Below are 25,918 nucleotides of genomic sequence, written 5' to 3'. Positions count from 1 at the left end.
CCCGGCCACGCCCCGCCCCGCGGGGTGAGTTGGCCACGCCCCCTTCCAGCCCCGCCCTGTCACTGGCTGGCAGCGGAAGGGGCGGGGCCAGGCGTGGGAACGCGGCGGTGCTCTCGCGGCGCTTTGCGGGGCTATGGAATGCGCAGGCGCATGCGCGGCGCAGTGCTGGGCCGGCGCCGAGCGGGTCTGTCTGGTTGTCCGTCCGTCTGTCTGTCCGGGTCGGGGCCGCGCTGGGCCGGGCCTGGCGGTGCCCCCGTGCCTCCCTTCCCCTCAGGGGCTTCTCCTCCGCCAGCTGCCGTTGCCTGGGTTCCTGTATGTGCCACCGCGTCTCCAGCCCTATGAGGTACACGCGGTGCCTGGGCCTGGACGGCCGCTGTGATCCCTTCAGGAATATGTGTGGCGGAATTTGGGTGTACTTAGAGCTTTCCAGGAGAAAAACTATTCTGTTTTCTGGGTAGCTGCGCACTGTTCTGTACTGGCACCGTAAATGAAACGTTCATGGTGGTTTGAGGGACAAAATTAGGTTATTTTCTCCCCCAGAACGATTTGACCCTGCTTTGCAGCACCTGGTGTTTGCTGTTTGTTAATTCTACAGGCACTCCTGTAAACCACAGGCTCTGAAACGTCTGCTGCAGGGATTTCAGCGTGCTGCTGCTGCTGGGTCAAGACACGCTGTGAATAGAGCTGTGCCTGCTAATTACACCTTTAATAACGATTCTGTTATTGCTGAGGTGGGGTGGAGGTTGATCCAGATGGTGTGGCCTTGTGGGATTTAGGGTTTGTGGGTTCACCCTTGTAGTGAGAGTCCTATGTATTGGATAAGTGGGTCCTAGTTGCTCTAAATGAGCCTCAGCTGTGAAGCCCTTAGTTGGGCAGCAGCTGTGGCTTGCAAAGATAACTGGGATAAAAGGGGGTGGGTCGAGAGCCCAGGAGGAGCCCCTGTGAAGCCATGAGGAACTGCATGGTAGAAAACCAGCTAGAAGGTATGGACTTTAAGAATATCATAACAAGAGTATGGGACTCTAGAAATATGAAATACAAATTGGTGACCCTGACGTGATGGAGGTATGCAGCCTGAAGAGCTGTGGAAAATAGGACAGCCTGAGAGCTGTAGCAGCCTGAAGAGCTGTGGAAGATTGTGTGTATTGTACTTGTGTGAGGCCTTTGAGTCTTGGGATAAAACATGTATTGTAAAGGAAATGAATATATTGTACTTGAATATCTATATTGTATTTGAATACATCTGTTAGTAATAGAAAAAGGGGGAAAGTAGTGAGAGTCCTGTGTATTGGATAAGTGGGTCCTAGTTGCTCTAAATGAGCCTCAGCTGTGAAGTCCTTAGTTGGGCAGCAGCTGTGGCTTGCAAAGATAACTGGGATAAAAGGGGGTGGGTGGGTCGAGAGCCCAGGAGGAGCCCCTGTGAAGCCATGAGGAACTGCACAGCAGAGAGGAGCTGCATGGTAGAAAACCAGCTAGAAGGATGTGGATGTTAAGAATATAGTAACAATAGTATGGGACTCTAGAAATATGAAATACAATAAGATAGCAACAATACACCCTCACTCAGGTTTCCAGATGGGGTGACTCACACTGGCAAGTGACTTGCTCTGCTCTTGGTCCTGTCCTCTGGTGAGGAGTTGATTTTTGGGGAGGTGGCAGCAGTGCTGGGGCAGGGACTGATGGGAAATGGGTCCCAGTAGGATGAGTGGTGGTGGCCTGTGGGTCCCTGTGGGGCTCAGTGCCACTCGGCCTTGGGCTTTTTCCTTTGGGATTTGGCCACCAAGGGGCCAACTGGTGTCCTCTGCTTGGTGGAGAGAAAGGCAGCCAAGATAGTGGCAGGGGGTGAGGAGGAGCTCAGTGTCTTTCAGGGAATTCATGGCATTTTGGGCACAGGCTGCCCAGGTTCCTCTGCTCTCAGCACAGTGTCTCAGGGTGGCCTGGGGGCCCTGCAGGAGGATCCTGGCTGCTCCTGCACCCCAGGGCTCAGAGATGGCCTGGCTTGGGGAATCCTTGGGGATGGGGAGGTGTTTATGGCAAGGGGGCAAAGCCATCAGGGAGCCCCCTCATTTCATACGGTTTTGTGTTTTGTGCTACTGTGCTCTGGTCTGTTGTTTTGCTGAAGGTGGTGGGTGAATAGACATGGAAACATCTGTGGAAGCCACAGCCAGGTGGTGGCATGGAGGAACATTGTGTCCAACAGGAGCTCTTCAAAGACCTGTGGGACACAGTGGTGGGGTGGCCATGGGGTCCCCAAAAGCCTGACAGGTGCTGGTGGGGGTTGGGGGATCTCCTGACCTTCAGCCCTCGGTCCCAGGAGACTCCAAGGGAAGGAGGAGAGCAGTGTGCTGAGCAGGGAGGTGGAGTCAGTCCTGGGGCACAGCTGGCTCATGGTGCCATTGGTGAAGGGGAGTCTTGACTAGCCGTGGATGGGGTGTTGAGGTTAAATGGGATCAGAGGACACGGGACTTTTCCCCGAGGGGAATACTTCCCTTCAGGCATGGAGGTGTAGGGATTGTTCCAGTCAGCTTGGAAGCAGATGGGGGACACTGGGGATGTGTTTTGAGGGCAGGGGCAGCAGTCCTGAAATTGGGGAGATGGGCACTGGGCACAGCCTGCCCTCTCCATGAACACACTGAGTTAGGGGAGCATGGCCATCTGCTTGGAGCAACCTGGACTGCTGGAAGGGACTTGGAACAAGACGATCTTTAAGGTTCCTTCCAACCCAAACTCTTCTGGGGTTCTATGATTCTCCCTGCTGGGGTAGAGCTGAGGACCTACCTGGGTGGGTCCTGGCCCAGCCCCTGCAGTTTGGGAACCCCACAGGTGGAGCTGTGGTACTGTGCACTGGGGTGTGATGGGCACCACTCTGCTTCAGGGTTAACAGTGAGGGAGATGCTGACCCAGCTTTGTGCTCTGGTCCACCCTGGGATCACTCTGGAGATGCTCCCATGTGAGTGCCAGGGCCAGCTTCTGTGGGGATCCTTGCTGTTATCCAGGGTGAGGACTCAGATGGGAGAGGGAGGGACACATTCAGTACTGGGGCTGGACCCCCAGGGCTCCTTCTCCTGGTGTTGCATGGGGTGTGGGACAGTGTCCACATGAGAGGCCCAGGCATTGTCCCCTAGGTAGGGAAGAGATGGGGAAATCTCCTGTGCCAGGAACAGCCTGTCAGGGAGCTGATGGGCATGTGGGCCCTGGAGACCACCCAGGTTCCTGGGGGTGGAACCAGGACTCACCTGGTGCTCATCTCTCACAGGTGGTTCTTCCTCAATGCCCTGTGAGAGATGAGCTCCAGGTGAGTCCTGGTTCCATCTCCCAAGGAGGAGGGGTTGAGGATGATGAGGAGATGAAGGCAGTGTCAGTTGTTGGCCACCAGCAGCCCCAGGGGAACGAGACCTGGGGAAGGAGAAATACAGGGGGGGATTTTGGGGTGAACAAATGACTTGTTAGGTAAATTTAACTCGTAAAATAAGTGTGAGTGGCAAAGATGGACCTGTCAGGAAACCAGGGAGGAGAACAGAGCAGGGTGCTGCTGAGGGCTGTGCACTCTGACACCCATCAATGACGGCATGTGGCGGATGTGGGAGGGAGGCCCCTGCCAGGGCTTGACTTCCCCTGCCTGCAGTCCCAGCCCATTTACCCTCCTGTGCTTTCACATTCCCCAGCAGAGGCTGGAGCTGCTGGGGGCACCTGGGTGTTCAGAGAGCTGCTGCACTCTGTCCCTGGGGAGGCAGGTGGGTGCCCCTGCCCTCGTTTCCACCCCAGGGTGGCTTCACTGGGATCCACTCCTGGATGTGGCAGCTGCAAGGATGGATCAGCCTCACCATTCACTGCAGACCCCATCAGACTGCAGAGTGAGCATCCTACCTGTCCTTTCCCACCCAGGTAATCCCAGCAGATCTTTCTTTGCCAAACCCAGGGGCTGATGCATCCCCTTCCCTGCTCCAGTGCCGGACTCCTGCACTTCAGGTAAGATCCCTCCAACTTCCCCCCTGCTCACTGTCCATGCTCATTGTTCCTCTCACACTTGAGCTGTTGGTTGTCACTGAGTGGTGACTCTTGGGCACTGTGGTTTCCATGGGTGTGCTGGGGTTTTGTGGGCATTTCCTGCAGCCCTGTGCTGTTTTTGGAGCAGGGGAAAGGCTTCAGCATGACGTGGGGTGTTTCATTTCGGAAGGGATGATGCCAGCAGTGGAAAACAGCAGCTGTTTGCCACATTCTGTTCCTGTGTGTCTGCAGGGAGTGTCTGGGCTCCCTAAACCGTGCTGGGAGCACAGTGCTGAGGATGCTGTGAGCTGGCAGGGAACAGACAGGAGTGCCAGGGCAGGCAGCACCAAGGATGCACAGCTCTGGGCATCACCCACACTGCCTTTGGTTTGCCAGCACCCAGTGATCCCTGGTGATCCCAGCTGATTTTCCTTTCTCCTCTCCACAGGATCCTTTCCCCACTGATGGGAATGAGGGTTTCTCCTCCCCATTCTCTCCTGGCCTCGCTTGCTGCAGGTGTGTATCTCCAGTGGAGAGAGCCAGTAACAGGTAAATGTTCCTTCCCAGCACATTTTGGGGAGGCGGATGTGCTGGGGGTGATTTTGGGGCTGTAAGAGCACGCCAGAGGTGCAGATCCCTGGAACAGACCAGGCTGAGACCTGCCATGAAGCAGTTCTTGCTCTCAGTTTTTTATTCCTCTTTTCTGCTCTCAGGAGGGGTGTCCTGCTGGCAGTTAGTGGCTGAGCAGTGTGCTGCCCACTATGGCTGGTGAGTGTGGGAACAAACCTGCCTCTGTCCCCTCCCTCACAGCATCCCTTCCCCAGCAGAACACCAGGGTGCCCATGGGCTGCTCCTCACGATGCCACAGCATTCAGGTGGTGGTGGCAGCTCAGTTTCAGGAACCAGGATGGTTTTGGGGTCAAGATGAGATCCTACACACCCCTTTCCATCTGGGGGCATCCTGCAGATTGAATGATGCTGTGCTTGGGAAGTCCAGGGGCTGCTGAGCCCCCAGAACTGACTGTGACCTCTCTGCAGGTTGGTTTAGGAGGCTCCTGCACAAACCCAAGTCCAGCTCAGTGGAAAGCCTCAAGTCCAGCCACTCTGCTTCATCCTCGCCTTCCTCCTCCTCCTCATCCTCTGCCAAGAGCTCCAGCTCCTCTCCTGGCACAAGCCTGGCCACCAGCTCCATCTCCCTGTCACCCGTGTCAGTAGTGGACATCAGCGCCTCGCACAGCCCCCGGTGGGACAAGAGCTACGACGTGTGCATCTGCCACAGCGAGGGGGACGTGGAGCTGGTGTCAGAGCTGGTGTCCTACCTGGAGGGGCAGCCCGAGAGCTTCCGCTGCTTCCTGCAGCTGCGCGACGCCGCGCCGGGCAGCGCGGTGGTGACGGAGCTCTGCGACGCCGTGCAGAACAGCCACTGCTGGGTCATGCTCATCACCCCCGGCTTCCTGCAGGACCCCTGGTGCAGGTACCAGATGCACCAGGCCTTGGCTGAGGCTCCCATGGCCAACGGACGCACCATCCCAGTGCTGAAGGACGTGGAGCGCAAGGACTATCCCAGGGAGCTGCGGAACATCTACTACATCTACGTGGCCCTGAAGGAGAAGAGCTTCAGGCAGATCAGAGACACTGTCATGCGCTGTGAGTATCCTCTGGGATGCTGGTGAAACGTCAGCTCGTTGCGGTGAGGACCGTGGGAATGGAGCAGATTCCGTATATTTATGTAAAGTTGATTTTTAGAGTACTTGTTTGTTAATGGAGCTCATCTGCTGTCCCTGCAGACCTCCAGGAACTGTGCCAGAGCTCCACAAAAAGCATGGAGTAGTGCTGGGAGCAGGCAGATGCATTCCCATGGGCATCATGGAGCTGTCACCGTTGGATCTGGGTGTTGGCACATCCCATTGGACCTTGAGGTCAAACCTGAGCTGCTCAGACCGGACCTGGGACCAAAGATAGGGAGTTCTCCGCATCCATGAGGGACAGCAGACTGGAGCCCACCACGTCCTGGTGGCCAAAATCTCCTCGGTGGGGAGAGGGACATCCATCACACAAACACTAAGCTCTGGTGTTGGTGGTTCTCAGGGTCGTGAGAGCTCTTTACTGCACTGGCATTCTCTGTCCTGAGGCCTCCGGGACGCCTACTAAGCTGACAAGATATGTGGGCAGGACAAGATATGAGGCAGGCAGTGACGCTGCACGGAATCGTTGCGACTACGAAAATGCAAAAGTTTTACAATTTGATGGTGTTGGCTATTTTTGTCTCAATCCCCGGTTCTGGCGTTTGTGGGAGGAGGAGCCGCGGGGGTGCGCGACCTCCGGGCCGCCAGGGGGCGCCATGTCCCAGCACGCCCCGAGGCGCCGCGCCTGCGCAGTGCGGGGGCGGCCGCGAGCCATGGCGGATGCTCCGCAGCCGAAGAGGAAGCGGGAGGAGGAGGAGGAGAAAAATGGCGGGACCGCCACTCAAGGCGGCACCGCCGCCGCTTTCACGCTGTCGGACCTGCGGGTGCGGCGCGTCCTGCGGGAGTCGGCGCGGGACAAGATCGTGTTCCTGCACGCCGAGGTACCGGGGAGTGGGGGGGGGCGGTCGCGCCCGCCGCCATCTTCCCCGCTGAGGGCACGGCCCCGCCCCTGGCGGCGCGCTCGGGCTGGCCCCGCCCCCTGCAGCGCGTGCCGCGAGCCCCCGGGCACTCCCAGACATTCCGGCCCCGCCCGGCCCCGCCCGCCTTTCCAGCCCAACACGGCCCGAACCAGGCGGAACTCACAGCCGGGCAGGCGGCTGCAGACCTTACTGCAATCCTCTTTCTTGTTGCTATGATTTGGTGCCTTTGGGTTCCAGCACGTTTTTCGTGCTTGGTAGGTAAAGCGGCACTGGGTTGCAAGCAGCGTGCTGGTTCTGGGACTGTGAATAGTACAGCCATTACAGGGAAATGCTGAATAATTCTTGGGGTTGTGCATGTTGATAGCCGTGGTTCCCTGCATGGTGAGGGAACCGTGCAGCTGTCTCGGCTCCTGTCTCCTGAAATGTGCAGCCAGCAGGAGATGGGGACAGGGAGGTTCCAGGCTGCTGCTTTGGTCTCAGTGGGTTCCTGCAGTAACAGCTGGGCACAGACCTGCTCTGCCCTGTGAGCGTGTCAGGAAAATGTTTAGAAGGAGATAGAGGAGTCCTTCCGCTTTATTCCAATGCAGGGAGAGAATGCACTGAGCCACATGAGCGTAGGGTTTTCTCTCGAGGTTTTGGAGGGTGCAGCCTCCCTTTTATCCTAACTCCCGGCTCCTGGCTGCATGTTTCCCTCTTCCATTCCCCACTGGCCGAGCTACTAGGGAGGTACAGCCTTCCCAAACCACCTACCCCATATCCCCCCTTAAACCTGTAATTTTCCCCCAAAGTTCAGAAGTTCAGGCTTGCGCAGACCCGATTCGGGAGCCAAACTGCCCAAAGTCAATAGAGACATTAAGACCCATTTCAAAGACATTAAGACCCATCAAACTATTTGTAAAGGCATTAGCACACATGTTCCTTCTCAAGCTGACAGGGTTGGGAGCCCCAGGTGATGTGATGAAGCCTCACCTGGGTTTTGCACGGGCAGGAGTGAGGCTGGGGGATGTTCCACACCCAGCGCCCCCCAGACCAGCCCGCTGAGGCCTCGGGATCCGGGGCTGTGGTTCCTTGGAGAAGGGCAGCAGTGAGTGCCCCCTGCCCCAGAACTTGCTCCCTGACTATGAGCAAATCCCCACGCCTGCCTTTGCCCTCTTCCTGGGAAGTGTCAGAGATTAAATTGGTGCTGTGGGTCAACAGGAAACCCGGGAGCATCCGGGGAGGTGCAGATGGGCTGAGTCATTGCCCACATCCCCAGCTCCCCCAAAAACCACTTGTGTTCCCTGGTGGGGAGCAAAGTCCTGCTGTGCTTCCAGGCAAATGTGCTGTTTATTTTTGGATGGGTGTCTGTCCTACAGGGGGTTTGGGCATGAGGATTGGGGGCTGTGAGGTGTCTGCCATGATCCCTGACCTCAGACTGTCCACAGTGCTGGATCTGTGTTGCTGATGACTTTACCCATTTGTATTCCAGAGGATTGGCCTCTCTGGAGAGGGCACAGATGCTGTAGTCATCCTGGAAAAGACTCCTTTCCAGGAGGAGAAGATCCCAGACCTGCTGAAGAAGCCCATGCATGCAGAGCTGCAGATGCACAATGACATTTACTGCACCTTCTACCTGAGCCCTCCCCCAGAGCTGAGTGGTGAGTGCCCTCAGCCCTGCCCAGGGATGTGGGAGGGATGCCAGGATGTGATTCCTGCCCATTCCAGAGGGGAGGGTGCAGTGGGGAGTGCAGGTGCCACTGCTGGGCCTGGCTGTGCCACCCTGGCTGTGGTTTGGTGACAGCAGCACACCTGGCCCAGGTGGGGAGTGTCACTATAGGACAGGAAAGAACACAAGCACACACTGCTGCTGTCAAAGTGAAGAAAAAAGGGAAGTTTATTTTCTGACTCCAGCATTTATAGTTTCCTAAAAGTGACAGTGGATTGGAGGGTGACAGTACCACCTCTATGGCACTGGATAAACCAACAGTCCACCAAACTTCTCCTCCTTAAAAGAATGCAAAACAATGAGTTACTTACAGAAAGTGTGTGAGAAAGTTCATTACAAGAATGTAAACATCCGAAGGCTTAGAAAATCTTAAAAAAATCAAAGCAATGGGGCAGGTCAGTGGGTTGTTGCCATGCTGAAGGCAGTGTCTCATCATGAGGCTTTGAATGCTGTCCTGTTTCATCCCCTTTTTGCTGTGCCATGGACAGGGGGCTCAGCTGATGAGGCACTGAATGGCCATTGCTTGGTGACCTTGTACAGGAAGGTGCAGAAAGGCTCAGTGAGGGATTGTCAGTGCTCTCACTTGGGTGAGGAAGGGTTGTCTCCTTCCAGAATGTTTCTCTTGAAACAGTCTGCAGGGCACATGCAGCTGGTTCTCATCCCATGGTGGCATCTCATGAGCTTTTTTGTCACCTGGTAAGAACAGGCAGTTTGTATTTGGGGCAGGATTTAAGGGCTGGTAACCTTGAGTGCTGGGGCAGATGAGGCTCATCCCCCTTAAGGTTTCACACATCTGTGTGTTATAAAACTCTGCTGATAACCAAGGACTGATGAGCTGCAGTGAAGGCTCTCACCCTGTGGAGGGGGCTCTGTCCCAGTGGGAAGGTGTCCTGAAGTGGTGATGATTTCCAGCTGCCACTGGAATGCTGGGCTGGTCTTTGGGCACTTCAGTTTAATCACAGAATTCCAGACTGTTTTGGGTTGGAAGGGACCTTAAAGCTTGTCTTGTTCCAACCCTCTGCCATGGCAGGGACACCTCCCACTGTCCCAGGCTGCTCCCAGCCCCATCCAGCCTGGCCTTGGCACTGCCAGGGATCCAGGGGCAGCCACAGCTGCTCTGGGCACCCTGTGCCAGGGCCTGCCCACCCTCACAGGGAACAATTCCCAATTCCCAATATCCCATCCATCCCTGCCCTCTGGCAGTGGGAGCCATTCCCTGTGTCCTGTCCCTCCATCCCTTGTCCCCAGTCCCACTCCAGCTCTCCTGGAGCCCCTTTAGGCCCTGCAAGGTGCTCTGAGCTCCTCCCAGAGCCTCCTTCTCTCCCAGCTGAACTCCCCCAGCTCTCCCAGCCTGGCTCCAGAGCAGAGCTGTTCCAATCAGAGCATTTCCATGGCCTCCTCTGGACTTGCTCCAGTGGCTCCATGTTCTTCCTGTGCTGAGGAATCCAGAGCTGGGGGCAGCCCCGCAGGTGGGGTCTCACCTGAGCAGAGCTGAATCATCTTCCACAATTAATTCCATCTGAATGCTGGTATAGATTTAAATTCCAGAAGTGCAGTGATAAATTCCATGTTAATGCTTTCATAGACAATAACAGCCAAACAGATTTAACAGTCACAATTAATCTGAGTCCCTTAAGTAAGATGTTGTTGCAGGGCCAAGATAAATTTTCAGGTTGTTTGGTGTGCCTTTCCAAAAATGCTCTTGTTTTAGCTCTGTACCCATGGTGTAGGAGGGAGCAGTGTCTGGATCTGTCAGCTTGAATTGTGCAAAACTCCTTTTCTCCTGTGAAGGACTCAACATTAAAGATTTTGTTGTTGCAGTGAGTTTCAGTCTGAGGAAAACACCATAACACCACAGGAGTTGTTGGAAGAGGAGTTAAATCTCCTCTTTTTTAGCTGGGAAAGCTCTTGCTTGAGTGCCTGCTGTGTTCCAGCCCAGCAGGAGTTGCAGTGATTCCCACGAGGTGGCATTGCAAGACTGAAATCCCCTGGGCTGCCTCCAGCTCAGCCCTGCTGCCTTTGCCTTCCTCCCAGCACTTGGCTGCAGTGCTGTGTAACCCCACAGTGCTCTGATAGCAGAATTGCAGTGCTCTGATAACAGAATTGCAGTGCTGTGTAACCCCACAGTGCTCTGATAACAGAATTGCAGTGCTCTGATAACAGAATTGCAGTGCTGTGTAACCCCACAGTGCTCTGATAAGAGAATTGCAGTGCTCTGATAACAGAATTGCAGTGCTGTGTAACCCCACAGTGCTCTGATAAGAGAATTGCAGTGTTGTGTAACCCCACAGTGCTCTGATAAGAGAATTGCAGTGCTCTGATAACAGAATTGCAGTGCTGTGTAACCCCACAGTGCTCTGATAAGAGAATTGCAGTGCTCTGATAACAGAATTGCAGTGCTGTGTAACCCCACAGTGCTCTGATAAGAGAATTGCAGTGCTCTGATAACAGAATTGCAGTGTTGTGTAACCCCACAGTGCTCTGATAAGAGAATTGCAGTGCTCTGATAAGAGAATTGCAGTGCTGTGTAACCCCACAGTGCTCTGATAAGAGAATTGCAGTGCTCTGATAAGAGAATTGCAGTGCTCTGATAAGAGAATTGCAGTGCTGTGTAACCCCACAGTGCTCTGATAAGAGAATTGCAGTGCTCTGATAACAGAATTGCAGTGTTGTGTAACCCCACAGTGCTCTGATAAGAGAATTGCAGTGCTCTGATGACAGAATTGCAGTGTTGTGCAACCCCACAGTGCTCTGATAACAGAATTGCAGTGCTGTGCAACCCCACAGTGCTGATAACAGAATTGCAGTGCTGTGTAACCCCACAGTGCTCTGATAACAGAATTCCTTTTTTTATTTAAGGCTTATGCCAGGTGCAAAACCCCTCCTGCATGTTTGAATAGGGAGGAAGCCTCTGGCTTTCTTCTGCTGAGCTTTTATCTTTTTAATGCCTTTTACATCTGTCTCTAAAAGGTAATTTCTTGCAATATTTGTAATATTACCCAGTGGTGCATCTTTGCTTCCCACCCCTGTCCTTGGCACCCCTCAGGTCGTTGTGGATGCTGAGCAGCCCCAAGCAGGAGATCAGGAGGGGGCTGTGGACCCTGGAGCTGCTGTCCAGGCTCCCTGAGGAGTGCAGAGCAAGGAGGCTTCTTTTGAAGTAATTAGCAGCAAATAGCTGTTTGATGGGCACATTGCATGAGCTGCTGGTGAGCAGCTGGGCTGGCACCAAGCAAGCAGCCCTGTGTGTCAGGAGGAGAAGGAGTTTACCCTTTGGAGCTGAGTCAGCCCAAGGACATAGTGTACAGTTGACATGAGGAATGTGGCTTAAAAACATAAACAGGAGGAATTGCCTGTAAGGCTGCAGTCAGGGTTTGACTGACCTGGGATGTCCAGTGATAATGTGGAGAGCCAGGGAGCCCTTGCTCAGGGTCTGTTGGCTCCTTAGTTGCAGGGTTAGTGTTACAGGGTTTTGTCTCCTGGTCCTTGCAAGTTTACACTTGGTTAGAATATAACAGTAAAATATTTTGTAGAAAAGGCCAGACTTTGGCATTAAGCAGTTTCTTGGAACAGTCCTGTGTTGTGTGATGAAGGAATTTACCTGGGGGATTTCACAGCACCCTGGGCAGCTGAACCCTGCCACACTCAGCCTCTGAGGTAAGATAGAGCTCAAGGCAGAGGAAGTGGTGGCTGAGTGACTCGTGCTGATGCCATGAGGAGCTGCCTCCAGAGCCTGTTTCTCACTGCTGCCTCTGTGCTCCCGGCAACCTGGGGCTCTTCATTCAGCTGCAGAATTCCTTCACTCTTTCCCCACCTCCATGTTGGCCAGCAGGAGCAGGGAGATCATTCTTCCTCTGTGATTGGCACTGGTGAGGCCTCACCTTGAGTGTCCAGTTCTGGGCCCTTGGTTTGGGAAGGACATGGAGGGGCTGGAGCACACCCAGAGAAGAGCAATGAGGCTGGAGAGGGGCTGGGAACACAAACCCTGTGAGGAACCACTGAGGAGCTGGGGTTGTCCAGCCTCAAGAAAAGGAGACTCAGGGGTGCCCTCATCACTCTCTACAAGACAGATAGACCTCCTTTCCTTCCCCTCACCTGGGGTTGGTTTCTTTCTCCAGGCAGCACTGACACAACCAGAGCACACAGCCTTGAGCTGCACCAAGGGAAATACAGGTTGGATAGCAGGAAAAAGTTTTTTACAGAAAGAGTGATGAAGTTCTGGAATGGCTGCCCAGGGAGGTGGTGGAGTCCCCATCCCTGGGTGTGTTTAACAAAGCCTGGATGTGGCACTGGGTGCCAGGATTCAGTTGAGAGGTTGGGGCTGGGTTGGACTCAATGATCTTGAAGGTCTCTTCCAACCTGGTGATTCTGTGAAGAGAGTTGGGTGCTGCTCCCTCTGTGCAGCCAAACCAGCACAGACCCCAAGCAATGATGGCTTGTTTGGATGGTGACACAGGGAAAGGGAGGCCAAAGCATGTTGCTTGAGCAAATGACTCCCCTCTGGCCTCAGAAGGGACATTTCACTCAGGGAGGATGAATTTCACTCTGATGAGATTTTTAGGTCTGGGAGCACGCTGGTGTGAAGGCAGCACCAGATGAGTCTTGCTCATCTCATTGATTTTACTGCATGTGTCAAGGCTAAAATGGGAAATAACATTTGCAGACAATGGTCAGAATGTGTCTGAAGGGCAACCCAAACCTGTGGAGTGAGGAGAGGGGACTTAGTGAATTCATGGGGAATAGTGTATCAGAGCTGATGTGACTGTGCTGCTACCAAAGGCAGGCATGTGCATCTAAAATAAGATGCCTTCAAATAAAAGCCACTTTCTGGATGTTGCTGTGATTTCAGAGGCAGCTTAAGCCTAGATGTGAGAGGAACCCCAGCCTTGGCTTTCCCCTGCAGGGAGAGCAAGGGCTGATTTCATAGGAAGGGAAAAATTTTCCACTACTAAAGGTTGGACTGTAAAAGCCAGATGGTTCAATATTCATATTGCCTGATAACATCTAATTCCTCACACCCATTTGCCAAGGAGACCTTGATGTTTGTGGCAAAAAGCAGCCTCGTGGTGCCTGGCTGCTGTGGGACTGTGTTTCTCCAAAGCTGTGCTGGTGTGATTTAAGGGCTCTTACCAGTCCTCTGAGGAGTCTTTGCTCCCTGGCTGCAGGCCAAAGCTTCTTACCTTTTTATCTTAAGATAAAAACATCTTAAAACAAGCACAAGGGGGGAAGCTGTGGCACCATTGTTCCAACGGTGGAGAAATTGTGGGAAAAATGGGAGAGTGTGGAAGTTTTCAGTCATGCAGGAAGTAATCCACATCCCAAAAAGAGTCTGGTTTCAGGCAGTGAGGAGCTGGAGAAACTTGCAGGAGCTGCAGTGGGAAGGCTGGCTCTTCTCCCTGTGTGTCCATGCTTTGGCTGCCTCTGGGGTTTGCCCAGCCAAGGAAACTTCTTGCATTTACACTTAAAATAAAAAGCTCAAGCCTGAAGCTGTGGGAACATGTGGGGTGGTTTGGAGGATGGTAGGGGGTGTCATTGTGCTTTGCTCTGTGTTTTGCAGGGGTGGTAAACTGCAACTTTCCTCTTTGCAGTGCCTGTTGCAGCTAAAGCCCTCTGAGCACCCCAAGTCCTCCTGGCATGAGCCCCAGGGGCCAAGCAGCCTTAGCTGAGTCCCTGGCAGCATGTTTGGCTTGCCCTGGCATGTGCTGCCTTGGAAACTGAGCTCTTGCAAGCTTTATCCTTTGCAGCTTTAATTCATTCACTTAAGAGTGCTCCAGCTGTCTGGGACAAAGCCATGGGCACACCTGGGTTGGAATCCACTGTTCCTGTGTGACTCCTCTTGCACTTGTGACCATAAAACCAAATAGAGGCTGTTCATGCAGAGGGGCAGGGTGTGTGTTAGATTTTTACTTATGATATGATCTATTTGGTTGGGGCTCCATCCAAGGTGCTGTCTTCCCTCCTGATGAGAGGACAGCTCAGAGCTGGGTGCAGCAGAAAAGAGGGAAAAAAAAACCTGCAGGAGTTCAAATGTCGACTTGCCTGTTGTTCCCTGGCCTTGGCACCTTCCTGCATCTGATGGTGAGGTTGATTAGGGAGCTTATAAATGAAAGCTCTGCTTCCTGCTGGCAAAGAGAGGAAAAAGCACCCCTGCCCCAAAGGAGAAATGGGTTGTGCCTGCCCTGTGTGCTTCTCCTGGCTCCCTGGCAGGGTTACATCTGTCTAAAACAGGCTGGCAGTAGGTGCTAATGCTGCAGTGGGGTGGGAGAAGAGAGTGTGAGGCCTCTCCTCACTGATGTGCTGAGCTGGAGTGGGATTTTGGCAGAGCCTGGGGCAGTGTGGCACAGAAGGGGACAGTGGCAGAGCCTGGGGGCAGTGTGGCACAGAAGAGGATGAGCCATCCTTAGTGAGCTCGGTTTGCCCTTTCCTACCTGCACGAGCTCTCTCTGCTTGTATTTCATCCTCTCCTCCTGACAGCAGCTGCCTCCAGCCCTTTTTCCCTTCAGTTCCCCAAATGGTGTTCTGATTTTCCCTTTGTCTTGGGTTGTGTTTTCCTCACTTGTTTTTAGCAGGAGAGGGGAGAGGTGTGTGCCTGATCAATCTGAGCCTCCTTTTCTCCTGGGCAGTTTCCCAGCACTGTGGTGACTCCCCTCGAGTGCCTGTCATAGAGTTACCAGCCTGGGCAGTTCTCTGCCTCCTGCTCATCCAGGTTCCTTCAATTAAACCTCCTGGCTTTTTATAACCCCCAGTTAGTTGATGGTCAGTGGTGTCTTCCAGAATAAACCACAGCTGCTCTGTGGTGGCCCCGGGCGGGCGTTCAGGACCAGGCTGCCTCATGTGAGTCAGATGTGAGCAGAGAAATCCCTGGTGCTTCAGCCAGCTCAGGAACCCACATCACGTGTCCAGCAGTTCCCTACCCCCATTCCCAGGCTGGGGCAGGCTCTGGGTGCCCCACGGTGTACGTGCTGCTCTGGTGCTCATGGAGCCTGCCAGGAGCAGACTGGGAAACCGGAGTGTGGCCGTGTGCCAGCACTGGAAGGGTTTTGGGGCGAGCCTGGTCTCGCTGTGGATGTTTCCTGCAGCCCAGCCCGGGCTCAGCTGTGACTTGGCATCCTGTGTGCAGCTCCTAAGGACTGTCAGGCTCTGAGCAGGTATCAAACAGCCTCTCTGGCTGCAGTGATTGATGCTAATTAGCATCGTTGGGGCATTTTGGGGTTGATGAGACCTTTAGAAGGGAAATAATCATAAGTGAACCACAGCTTTTCCCCTGCCTTCTCTTCCAAACATCTGCTCAGCTGCAGCTGCACATTAAGGAGTCCTGTGATGTCTCATTTAAAGCACCCTGAGCTCTCTCCTCACCATGAGCAGCCACCCCCTGGTTGGGGAGGTGCCAGGGAAGCCATTATGGGTCTCCTGCACCCCCACGCACTGTGGTTATCACCACCCAGCACTGAGGGGCTTTTGCTGCAGTTCTTGCTCTATTTTTGGGGTATAAAATTCAACTGTCAAAGTTTCAGCCTGAGGCTGACTGTGGTATTTTATCTTTTGCCTTTTTTGTTTTCTCCCCAGTGCTTTGCTGATCTTTTTAAGTGAGGAGAGCTACAGCCTTGTCTTTTTTTCTTTGGTATTACATCATCCTGCTAGAAGTGCTAATTGAGTCCTGGAAAACAACCTTGTTTGAACATGTGTATGGTGGGAATCAGACCAGACTGCCCTTGTGGTTTGCATTTTCATATTTCATGTTACCAGCATTTTCCTGTGGATTTCATTAAGCTGGGTTTGGCATGGAATGAAAAGGCAGAGTCTCTCAGATTGTGCAGCGCTGACCTTAAAAAAACAGAAAGCAGAAAACTGAAAAAGACTCAAACCATCCTAAATCCTGGCTCTGGGAACAAATAGGTGTTTATATTCAGTGTCTAGCTAGCCTGTATAGGTACTTTAAACATGAAGCACAACTTTGGTGCCCTGCTGTGTGTGCAGCCCCTGGTTTTCTGTGGCAGACCCTGGGCACAGACTGCAGTGTTCACAATGCCTCAGTCTGGTGTGCCTGGGGTTTGCTCAGCCTCATGGGGCTTTTCTCCTTCAGTTTATGGCAGCTTTGTCAGCTGGGAAGGCAGAGACACTCCTGTGCCCTTGGAGCACCTTGCAGCTGTGGCAGGCTCCGTATCACACATCCAATCTTGGCCAAAGACGGATGTGTTCAGTGTGTTTTGGCCCTGTGAGTAGGATGTGCTGCTGCTGACATCACAGCTGCCAGGTTGACAAGGGGAGCACTTGCATCCTGTTCAATGCCACAAAAATTACCCATCAAAGTTCTAATCTTGAGGCAAACACAAAATGTTTTCTTTTTGCCAAGGTAAATACTGAAATTATTGTTGTGGGCAGAGGGTCACTCAACCCTCTTCCCTTGGCTCATGCTGAGCTATGTTGACCTATCAGCTCACATTGCTTGCTCTGGATTAGTCCCTGTGTCCTTGACTTCTTTGCCTCCTGTACTTGGGGCTTGAGGCCAAGCACACTGACTGAGCTCTGGGAAGAAGCTACTCCTTGGAATTCATCTGGGTTTGTGGCTGGATGAAGTTGCTGGGTGCGTCCTGTGAGCTTTGAATTGAAGTATGGAGAAGATGTGTCTCTGTCCCCAGGGTGGTGTTTCTGTCCTGGTTGTTGACTGCACATAAACACTGCCCTGGGAGCCCCACCTCTGCCCCAGTGTTGCTGATAGACGCGAAAGAGCGAGTGTGGAAAAACTCAGACAGCAAACTCCTCCACCTGAACTGGAAAGACAGGCCCTGGCTGTGCCCTTGGCTTTTTCTTCCTCCAGAAAAGCAGCAGCAGTGCAGGAGGTTTAAGCACTTGTTTGCTTTCCATGTCCATTCTCCCTCACCCTCTCTTCAAAATGTCTGAGTGTGGCATTTTTTGGAAAGGAAAGCAGATTTGTTGGGGCCTGAAGGAAGCAGTGTGGTTGGTAACTCAGTGACTGTGTTTGTTCCTAGAGATCAAAGCCACAGTGGTGTACCCTGCCACGGAGAAACACATCCAGAAATATCTCCGGCAGGAAGCGCACCTCATCCGTGAGACCTGGGAGGATTACAAGAACATAACCCTGCCCTTCATCCAGGCCCAGAGCTTCAGCATCCAGGTATGGGTACCACACCCTCTCCTGCAGACACAGATGGCTTTGGTCTCCTCTGTCAAAACACTGCTGTCAGAGGTTTCTCTGAAGGCCAGGCTGGAGAGCTGAGAGTTCTGCCCCATCTCCTGTTGGTTTGTTGTCAGCTCTGTGGTGCTGTCCCCTCTTATTTGGCTGGCTGGGACATCCTTTTCCATCTTTGCAGAAAAACATTTGCCTTAGAGCTGGTCTTCAGGTTGCCTTTCCCAAGGTTTCTGGAGGAACTCTGAGGTTTGTTTCTCCTTTCCAAGGCTTCCTGGGCATTGGTGCTGTCACTGGGCTTCTTAGGAGTCTCTGGGTTGTTGTGGAAATGGAAAGGGACAGAATATGCTTGGACTTCTGCATCACAACTCACTCCTCCTGCCATTCAGCCCCTCAGTCCATATTCCATGTGATGAAACTGTTACTTATAGTGTGCTGCTTGCCCCAGGCAGCCCCAGCTTTTGCCTTGGCTTTATCCTTTTAAACTGTTCATCTCCCTGTCTTTCTCCTTTAGAGACCAAGGGAATACAAGTCTGTAGGGATCAATTCATGCCAGCCTTTGCAGAAGGGGGAATAAACCAAATCCTGGGGCTGCTGAGGCTCTCCATTAAAAATAACTCCCCAAAACAAACCAGGAGCCTTGGATGCTCCCCCCTGCCTTCCCCCATCTTTCCTGCTGCCTTAAACTGCAGCATTTATTAGCTGGAGAAAGGCAAGTGTGTGTTTCTACCAGGTCACAGCCTTCATGGAATATTTTCTCTGTGCTTTTGATCCCAAATTTCTTATGTTTCCTGGTGTAGCAGCTGCCTTCAGCAATTGCTTGAGCTCTCACTCTGCTTTTTGCCCCAAATGCTTGTGAGCTGCTTTCAGTACGTGGAAATATGTTCCTGGTGACCATCAGGAGCATCTGCTGAGAAATCATGGTCAGTCCTTGACCTCTGGGATTTAATAATGCTGTTCCTTGTCTTTATCCAACTGGTTTTGCCAAGTGCAAGAGGAAATGTGAGGGATGACAAATCCCAGGGGACTACAGAGGCGTCTGTGTTTCCTGCTGGAAGATACAAAGTGTGGATGCTTTCAGCTTTCAGGATAATGGTTTTATTGTGGTGTCAGGCCCTGGACATGTGCTCTGCTTGAGCTGGGAGCAGCAGGAGCAGCCAGCCAAGGACCTGCCCATCACGAGGCAGCCTTGGGTTTAAAATTCAGCTCATCTGATCAGTGAACTTATTTAGGGCACTGATAGCTTGGCACTTGTGATCAGAGCAGGCTTAAAAATCCCAACAAAAGGCAAATGTCAATTTTTTGCTGAGCTTCCCTCTGAACCTCCCTCCCAGGATTATGGAACACAGTGAGCTTGTGCTGTGGTTTTGAGAATCACTTGAAGAATCTAATCTCTAAGATGATGCTAAGGAGAAAAGACAGCAATTTAAGCCAAAAATCCCAGATCAAGGGATGAGAAGTAGTTTTTTCCCTCCAGATGTATTCAGGTCAGTTTGCAGCAATCCTAAGTGTTTATTAGATTAATGAAACTCTTGATGGATTTCCCATAAAGTGTCCGAGGGGAAATCCAGCCCAGCTCATTTGGTGTACTTATGAAACTGGCTGCACCTTCCCTACCCACCTGGGGCAGCCAGAATATTTCAGACCTATATTTGGTGAGGAAAATTGTTTCCAAACATTTTCAGCTTCCAAGCTTTAGCAATTTCCTGCTGCCTTGTGTTACCACCTTCCAGTGACTCTCTTGCCAGTCCAGTACTTAAGCTAGGCTTAAGCTAGAGCATAACATGCATTTTGGAATTGCAAAGAAGGGTGCTGGAGCTGAGGCTGGGAGCCAGGGAGAGCAAAGATGCTTTTCTCTGGTCTTACTCTGTCACTTACCCCTGGTATCTTCCATTTCCATAACTCTTCTCTGAATGGTGCTTTGCCTTGCAGGAGGAGCACAGGGGGATAACCAGAGCAGGGATTACAGGCAGGCTGGAGGCTGGAACCTTAAGTATGGAAGAAGAAGAGTGGTGAGCTGTTTTCTAATCAGCCAGGGAGCCAAGAGACATGCATTGCCCAAAAAAACACACAAGCCTTTGGTATCCCTGCAGAGAGCTGCCAGCAGCTAGAGCCACATCCAGCTCTGCTCCTTCCTCTTTGAATAAGGAACAGAATCAGCCAAGTTCCCTTCCCAGACCTGATTGTAAAGATTCTGCTGCAGCCTGGGGGGTAAAAAAGATGTAAACAGCCCCATGGTGCTGCAAGAGGTGTGTGCTGAGCCCCACAGGAGCTGGGTTCCACTGCTTTTTAATGAAGTGCTCATAATACTGTGGAGTTTATTGGTTGATGAAGTGTTTTATGGCTAATTAATTACAAATTATTTGGTCATTTAAAATAAAATTGGCAGGTTTTTTTATAAATTCTAGTTGCAGAGAATGTGCAGTAATCCATGAGCTAGGGCTAAATGCACCTAAGGTGTTGTTTTTTTAATTCTCTGCTGACTTCTAAATCACATCTTTCTCTTGCAGTGGGTGTATAATATCCTGGAGAAGAAAGCTGAGGCTGATCGAATCGTCCATGAAAACCCAGATCCTTCCAATGGCTTTGTTCTGGTTCCAGATCTAAAATGGAATCAAAACCAGGTTGGTTTGCTCCTCTAATGCTGCCTGTCTGAAGGTAATCCAGAGGAAATGTCCCCTTTCAGGCTACTAAGAACAGCCTGAGAGAGCCTGAGTTGGTTTCTGTGCGCTCTGTTGTCAGTGATGACGTTGCCAGGGCCTTTTAGCCCAAGCTGATTTGGGATCCTGCACACCCAGGCTGTTCTCTCCTGCTGAGATGTATTTATTAGGTTTACTTTCACTGTCCATATCAGCCCAAATGTTGTCAGGATGTGTTCAAACCTAAACCCTGTGTATTTCTTCTGCTGAACTTGTCTGGATTTTTGTTGTTTTTTTTTTCTTTTTTTTTTTTTTTTTTGCAAACCTTGACTTGAGGTGCAAACCTGGCCGCTGTGTTGTCCTTTGGTTGCTGCAATTAACTCTCCTCCACAGTGTTAAACAGATGGTTCTTGGCTCATGAGCAGCTGCTTTACCCCTTGTGGGAGTGCCCACTTGGTGAAAGTGATTTCTAAGACCAGGCTGTAATCCTAAATTGAGAGTTATTTCTTGGGTTCTGGCTCCCTTTTGTGCTTTAAATTTGGGGAGGAGAAACTCCATACAAACACCCCTCCCTTGAAGTTGGTGGCATCAAAAAAAGTTCCCCTCATGTTTCTGACCCTCATATGCTTCTGCAGGGGGCATGTGGGGAGAGTTGCTGTATGATTAAGACTTAGAAATGGAAATTAAAACTCAAAAAATGGGAACAGAAGGCTGCTGGTGGGCAGCTCCATCCTGTGTGTGTGTGTGCAGGGAGCAGCTGTTTGTGGTGCAGAGCTTGGGGAGTCCCTGCAGGGCAGTGGCTGCTCCCTGTGAATTCCTTGCACATCACTTGCTCCAGAAATCCCCTGTCAAGAGCTGGTGGGAAAGCTAAGCTCGAATTTCCACTTGGTCACCAGAGGCACACCCTTCTTCCTGATGAGATTTTGCAGCACAGGGGATTCATGTCCAGCTTGTAGGATGTGCCCTGTTCAGTGCCCTCCCAGTGGAGCAATATTTAAAAACATGCAAAGCCTTGGTGGATATCCTTGTGTGCTGCAACCAAACTTTGCAACTCACATCAGGATTGGGTTAAAATCATAGATGGGCTAAAATTTGTGTTTGGATTTCTCTAAAGATGTGCTGCATCCACATCTCCCAGCTGGTGTGGTCAGGGAGTGCCTCAGTGGTAGGATTTGTCCTTAGGGGAGCTTTCCCCATGTTCCTGTTGCCTCTTGGAGTGCTGAACAGGATCTTCTGGACTTCTTCACAGCTGCTGGGCTGCTGTCTGCTGCACCCCAGTCATCCCTGGGGCTATCTGGGCCCTTTGCACTGCTGATCTCCTTCCCAGGCAGGCAGACAGCATCCAGGTGTTGCCTTTGAGCCAAGGAATTTCTCCTTGCCCGTGGGTGGCACTGAGCCAGAGCTGATCCTGACAGCCCCAGGGCTGCCAGGGAACGAGGTTCCTTCTGCCACATCCCACCTGACAGGCCAGGCTGCTGAATGAAAGCAGGGAGGTGAGATGGTGAGATGCAGCTCCCAGCAGGACTCTCCCTCAGAAGTCCTTTCAGCAGTGTGGCCTCACTCCTTTAGTGCCTGGCCCACAGATCCCATTAATTCACCTGCAGTTATTTCAGACTACTGGATGGGGAGAAAATGCCCTTTAGCACTGTGAAATCTGCTGGTCTCAACCTTCTGGGTGCTGCTGCCCAACCTTGATAGTGGTTTGAACTGAGTTTGATTTTTTTTTTTTTTTGGTCTGTTTTTTTTTTTTTTTTTTTTTTTCTTTCACAACTTTTGAGTTGGTTTCAAGTCTGCAGGAGCCCTGAGGCGTTGCCTGAAGCGATGCCTGGCATGACATCATTCCAGGCCTTTTTAGCAACAGGCTTATTTGTTTCAAACAGCAACATGCAGATGTTGTTCTAAGGAGAAGAGCTGTTTGCTTTTCCTCTCATCAGCCAGCCTGGAGCCAAAGAGCACAAGCTGATACACTGTCTTTTTCTGGAGCTGTGCATGGGAATCAAATAGAGCCCTGAGCATGACTGTGCTGGCTGGGTGCAGGAACAGCTCTGTGCTTCAAGAGCTTTGTGAAGGGTTCTGAGAGCATCCTCTGAGACCAGCATCTGTTTCCAAAGAGCTGCATTTAGTTTCTCACAGCCCTGAAGAGATCTGCTGGATCTCAAATATCCAAACCCTTTACTGTCCAGTGTTTATATTATAAAGCCACTAACTGAGTGGAGGAGACTGGGATTTTAATTTTTTTTAAAGTGTAATGATCCACAACTTTGTGTTGTGTTAAACATAGAATGTGCTGAGTGCTTCAGGGGACGCCAGAGGTTTGTCTGAGAGCTGCTCAAGGGACATATTTTAGCTGCCCTGAGTTTGCACAGTGACCAATTAGGCCTTGAAAATTGTTATTTATAGAAGTGATGTGATTCAAAAGTGGCCAGCTGTTTGCACAGTGGAAAAGCAGTGAGCTTATCACTGGGGAAGGTTTCAGTTTCAGTTTTAGCCAATGGTTTGTTGCAGTCTGCAGTGGTGATAGTGGACACAACCTTCCCTGAGGCCAAGGGCAGAAGCAACAAGAGCACCAGCAGACACACACACTCACACACACACTCACTCTCTTACACTTACACTCACACACACTCACACACACACACAGAGCAGCTTGGCTGGGAAGGCATGGGGGTGTCCAGGCATGGAGCTCCAACATGCTGAAGGGGTCCAGGGGACAAAGACAAAGGAGGGTCCAGGGTATAAATCCAGGGAAAGAGGGCCAGAGGAGAGGCTCAGGGATCCAATGCCCTGAGGGCTCATGTGATGCCAGGGTGGATGGACAGGGTTACACAAACCAGTGGGGTAATGGGGAAGGGAGAACTCACCAGGACATGAACATATAAGGGTAAAAGGGAAGGCAAGGCCAATGGGGAGGACAGAACTGGGACCAATTAACATAGTGCTGCAGAGCACCTTGGGGGAAGCTTCTTTGCTCACCCTGAGGTGTGAGCAATGCCCAGAGCCCAAGGTGCATCTCTCCAGAGCATCGCTGTTGTCTTCTCCCCTGTAGGCTTGTGGCTCTCCACAGTGGTTCACTGTGAATGCTCATCTGAGTGTGCTGCAGATCAGCTGTCACTGAGAAGGCTGTGGGCTATGCATAGGGGTGCTGGTGAGGGCTTAGTGACCCTGCATGTCTGCATGGGTCCCTGCACCTGGTCTCCAGCCTCCAGTCATACAGGGAAAACATTTTTGAGGTGCTCAGGAAGATGTCAAGGTGGGAAGGGCAGCACTGAGTGCAATGCTTACAGCATGAGAGGGCTGGTCACTCCATCTGCCTCTAATGCTGAGAAAGTGTTTGTGATCCCACTGTTTATGGGTTGGGATGAGGCTCTTCTCTTCTGGTCATCTCTGGACAAAACCCAGAAATGATGCTTTAAGGTGTAGTGGGATTGTGGGTGAGCTCATCCCATACTGGGACATTCAGCTCTGTGTGGTTGTTGAAGACCAGTATCCTGGTATGACACAAGAATCCCTTTATAACACAAATATCCCTGTATAACACAAATATCCGTGTATGACACAAGAATCCCTGTGTGGCACAAATATCCCTGTGTAACACAAATATCCGTGTATGACACTAGAATCCCTGTGTGCCACAAATATCAGTGTATGACACTAGAATCCCTGTGTGCCACAAATATCCCTACGTGGCACTAATGTCCCTATGTGACACAAGTATCCCTGTGCAGCACAAATATTCCTGTGTAGCACAAATAACCCTGTGTAATGCAAATATCCCTGTATGGCACAAATAACCCTGTGCAGCACAAATTACTCTGTGTAACACAAATATCCCTGTGCAGCACAAATTACTCTGTGTAACACAAATATCCCTGTGCAGCACAAATTACTCTGTGTAACACAAATGTCCCTGTGTGTCACAAGTGTCCCTGTGCAGGACAAATGTCCCCGTATGGCACCAGGATCCCTATATAACAGCCTGGAAGCTGTGAATGGTGTGTCAGGCCCAAAGATGGGGCCTGACCCAGATGGGATTTATTTTTTCCATGTGCTGTTGGTGTGTCCCCTCCATGCCCACCCTTGTCCCTGCAGCTGGATGATCTGTACCTGATCGCCCTCGTGCACCGCCGGGACATCAAATCCCTGCGGGACCTCACGGCCGAGCACCTCCCGCTGCTGAGGAACGTCCTGCAGGAAGGGAAGGTGAGTGTGAGCCTGGTCCCATGCTGCTGCCCTGGCCAGGGAGAGCTTGGCTGCCTCTGCAGAGGCACACCCTGGCTTTTCTGGCACAGCATCCGCCTGGGGACTGCTCCTCAGGAGATAATGACTCATGAAACACAGGGCTGTGTTGCCCTCTCTGCCTGGACAGCCTGGCTCCTGCTCTCCATCAGCACCTTCCCCAGATCATGCCACTTCCAGGTGCTGTAGGAATGCTCTGTACTTCCTGTTAGCAGTGAGCTCTTCATATCAACAACCCCATCCCAATCCCCATCCCTTGCCTGTTCTCACTGGCTGATGTATTTTTCCACAGGGTGTGTTTGGGAGATGGATGTGCAGTAGCTTCTCCTTCTTTCACTGTGTTAGAATTTGGAAAGTAATTGCACTGGGGAAGGTGGGAGATTAATTAAGAGATTAGTCAGGGGATTGCAGCGAGCGGAGCCGGCGTGCCGGAGTTTGCTCTTGCTGTTCATAGCTTTAATTACACTGGCTGGTAACGGATCCCTGTTACTTTTCCAACGAGTTGGAGTGATAAGGGTGAAAGGGAAAATGATAGGGGTGGATAGCACATCCCATCATGGGGAGATAAAAGTGGGGCAGCTGAAGGCCTTGCTCTGTCCCTGCAGAGGCTGAAATGGAGGGTGGGGAAGAGTTCTGTCCTTCCAAACTTCCCCCTTTCCCTTGCTGTGAGGGAACTGAACTCCCCTTTACCTTTCTCTACACCTTTCCTGCCATGCAGGGATGCTCTCCCCCAGCCATTCCAAGGCTCTGCCAGTGCTGAGCTCTGTGTTTCCCCTCTGCAGGAGGCCATAGTGAAGCGCTTTGGCGTGCCCGGCTCCCAGCTGCGGATCTACCTGCACTACCAGCCCTCCTACTACCACCTGCACGTGCATTTCACTGCCCTGGGCTATGATGCACCAGGCAGCTCCGTGGAGAGAGCCCATCTCCTGGCTGATGTCATTGACAACCTGGCCATGGACTCCATGTACTACCAGAAACGGGCTCTGACCTTCCCCCTGCGGGCTGATGAACCCCTGTTTAAGAAGTTCCAGGAGGCAGGAAAAGTGTGAGGAGGCAGAGGTGTTTTTGTATAATTTTTTAAAAAATAAATACCCATTTTTGGGCTTTTTTGTAAGGTTGTGTTCCTTTTATGTTTTTAAACTTTGTTTTTGTACGAGGTGGGGCTGATGATCCTTTGCTATGGAAACTGTGTTGTCTGTTTAAGTCCATTAAAACAGTGATTGAATAAAGCCCTTTGAGTGTGCTGGATTTTACCTCAGACTGGGTGCCTGTGGGATGCTGGGAGCAGAGGGGTTTGGGTGGGAGTGACTTTGTGTGTCCATCTTTTCCACCTATCCCCAGATGTCAGCCCAAATAGGGTAATAGGTAGATGGACGGGTCCAAAAAACCCTGCTGTTCTCAGAAAGCTTCATGTGTTTCTTTTCTAGATTTACCCCTGGGAATGAGATTGTGCTTTCCTCGAGCAGGGAGGGGTGCCTTGCTCCAAAGAACTCCAGTGACTAACCCGAGTCCTCACCCTTCCTGTCTGGCTGTGTGGAGACAAGTGCTGTGTGCTGCCTGCTCCCCAGCCTGAGAGCCATCACCCCTCTGCTGCTCCTTAC

The 25,918-nt window shown here is 51.9% G+C and overlaps 2 protein-coding genes across 6 annotated transcripts; both read left to right on the top strand.

Moving 5' to 3' along the window:
* Nucleotides 1-174: 174 nt before the first annotated feature.
* Nucleotides 175-6,234, top strand: TIRAP (TIR domain containing adaptor protein). 4 transcript variants are annotated; one of them, XM_059488342.1, is made up of 6 exons: nucleotides 182-343; nucleotides 3,886-3,969; nucleotides 4,436-4,503; nucleotides 4,701-4,755; nucleotides 5,026-5,634; nucleotides 5,775-6,234. In XM_059488342.1, exons 4-6 carry the CDS (start codon nucleotides 4,749-4,751, stop codon nucleotides 5,816-5,818), a joined length of 660 nt encoding a protein of 219 aa, XP_059344325.1. In that variant the 5' UTR covers nucleotides 182-343; nucleotides 3,886-3,969; nucleotides 4,436-4,503; nucleotides 4,701-4,748; the 3' UTR covers nucleotides 5,819-6,234. The 4 variants fall into 4 exon arrangements, with proteins under 4 accessions (XP_059344324.1, XP_059344325.1, XP_059344321.1 ...); XM_059488338.1 differs by having other exon boundaries at nucleotides 4,436-4,536; XM_059488339.1 differs by having other exon boundaries at nucleotides 307-343; nucleotides 3,666-3,969; nucleotides 4,436-4,536.
* On the top strand, nucleotides 5,860-25,546 carry DCPS (decapping enzyme, scavenger). Of its 2 annotated transcripts, XM_059488336.1 has the most exons (6): nucleotides 5,878-6,553; nucleotides 8,061-8,229; nucleotides 17,285-17,430; nucleotides 19,953-20,066; nucleotides 24,171-24,281; nucleotides 25,100-25,546. In XM_059488336.1, exons 1-6 carry the CDS (start codon nucleotides 6,329-6,331, stop codon nucleotides 25,364-25,366), a joined length of 1,032 nt encoding a protein of 343 aa, XP_059344319.1. In that variant the 5' UTR covers nucleotides 5,878-6,328; the 3' UTR covers nucleotides 25,367-25,546. The 2 variants fall into 2 exon arrangements, with proteins under 2 accessions (XP_059344320.1, XP_059344319.1); XM_059488337.1 differs by lacking the exon at nucleotides 24,171-24,281 and having other exon boundaries at nucleotides 5,860-6,553.
* Nucleotides 25,547-25,918: the final 372 nt, after the last annotated feature.

Source organism: Ammospiza nelsoni, chromosome 24, assembly GCF_027579445.1.
Source record: "Ammospiza nelsoni isolate bAmmNel1 chromosome 24, bAmmNel1.pri, whole genome shotgun sequence".
Classification (NCBI taxonomy): Eukaryota; Metazoa; Chordata; class Aves; order Passeriformes; family Passerellidae; genus Ammospiza; species Ammospiza nelsoni.
Note: the sequence above shows the minus strand (reverse complement) of the source record. Positions and strands in the feature narration are given on the sequence as shown.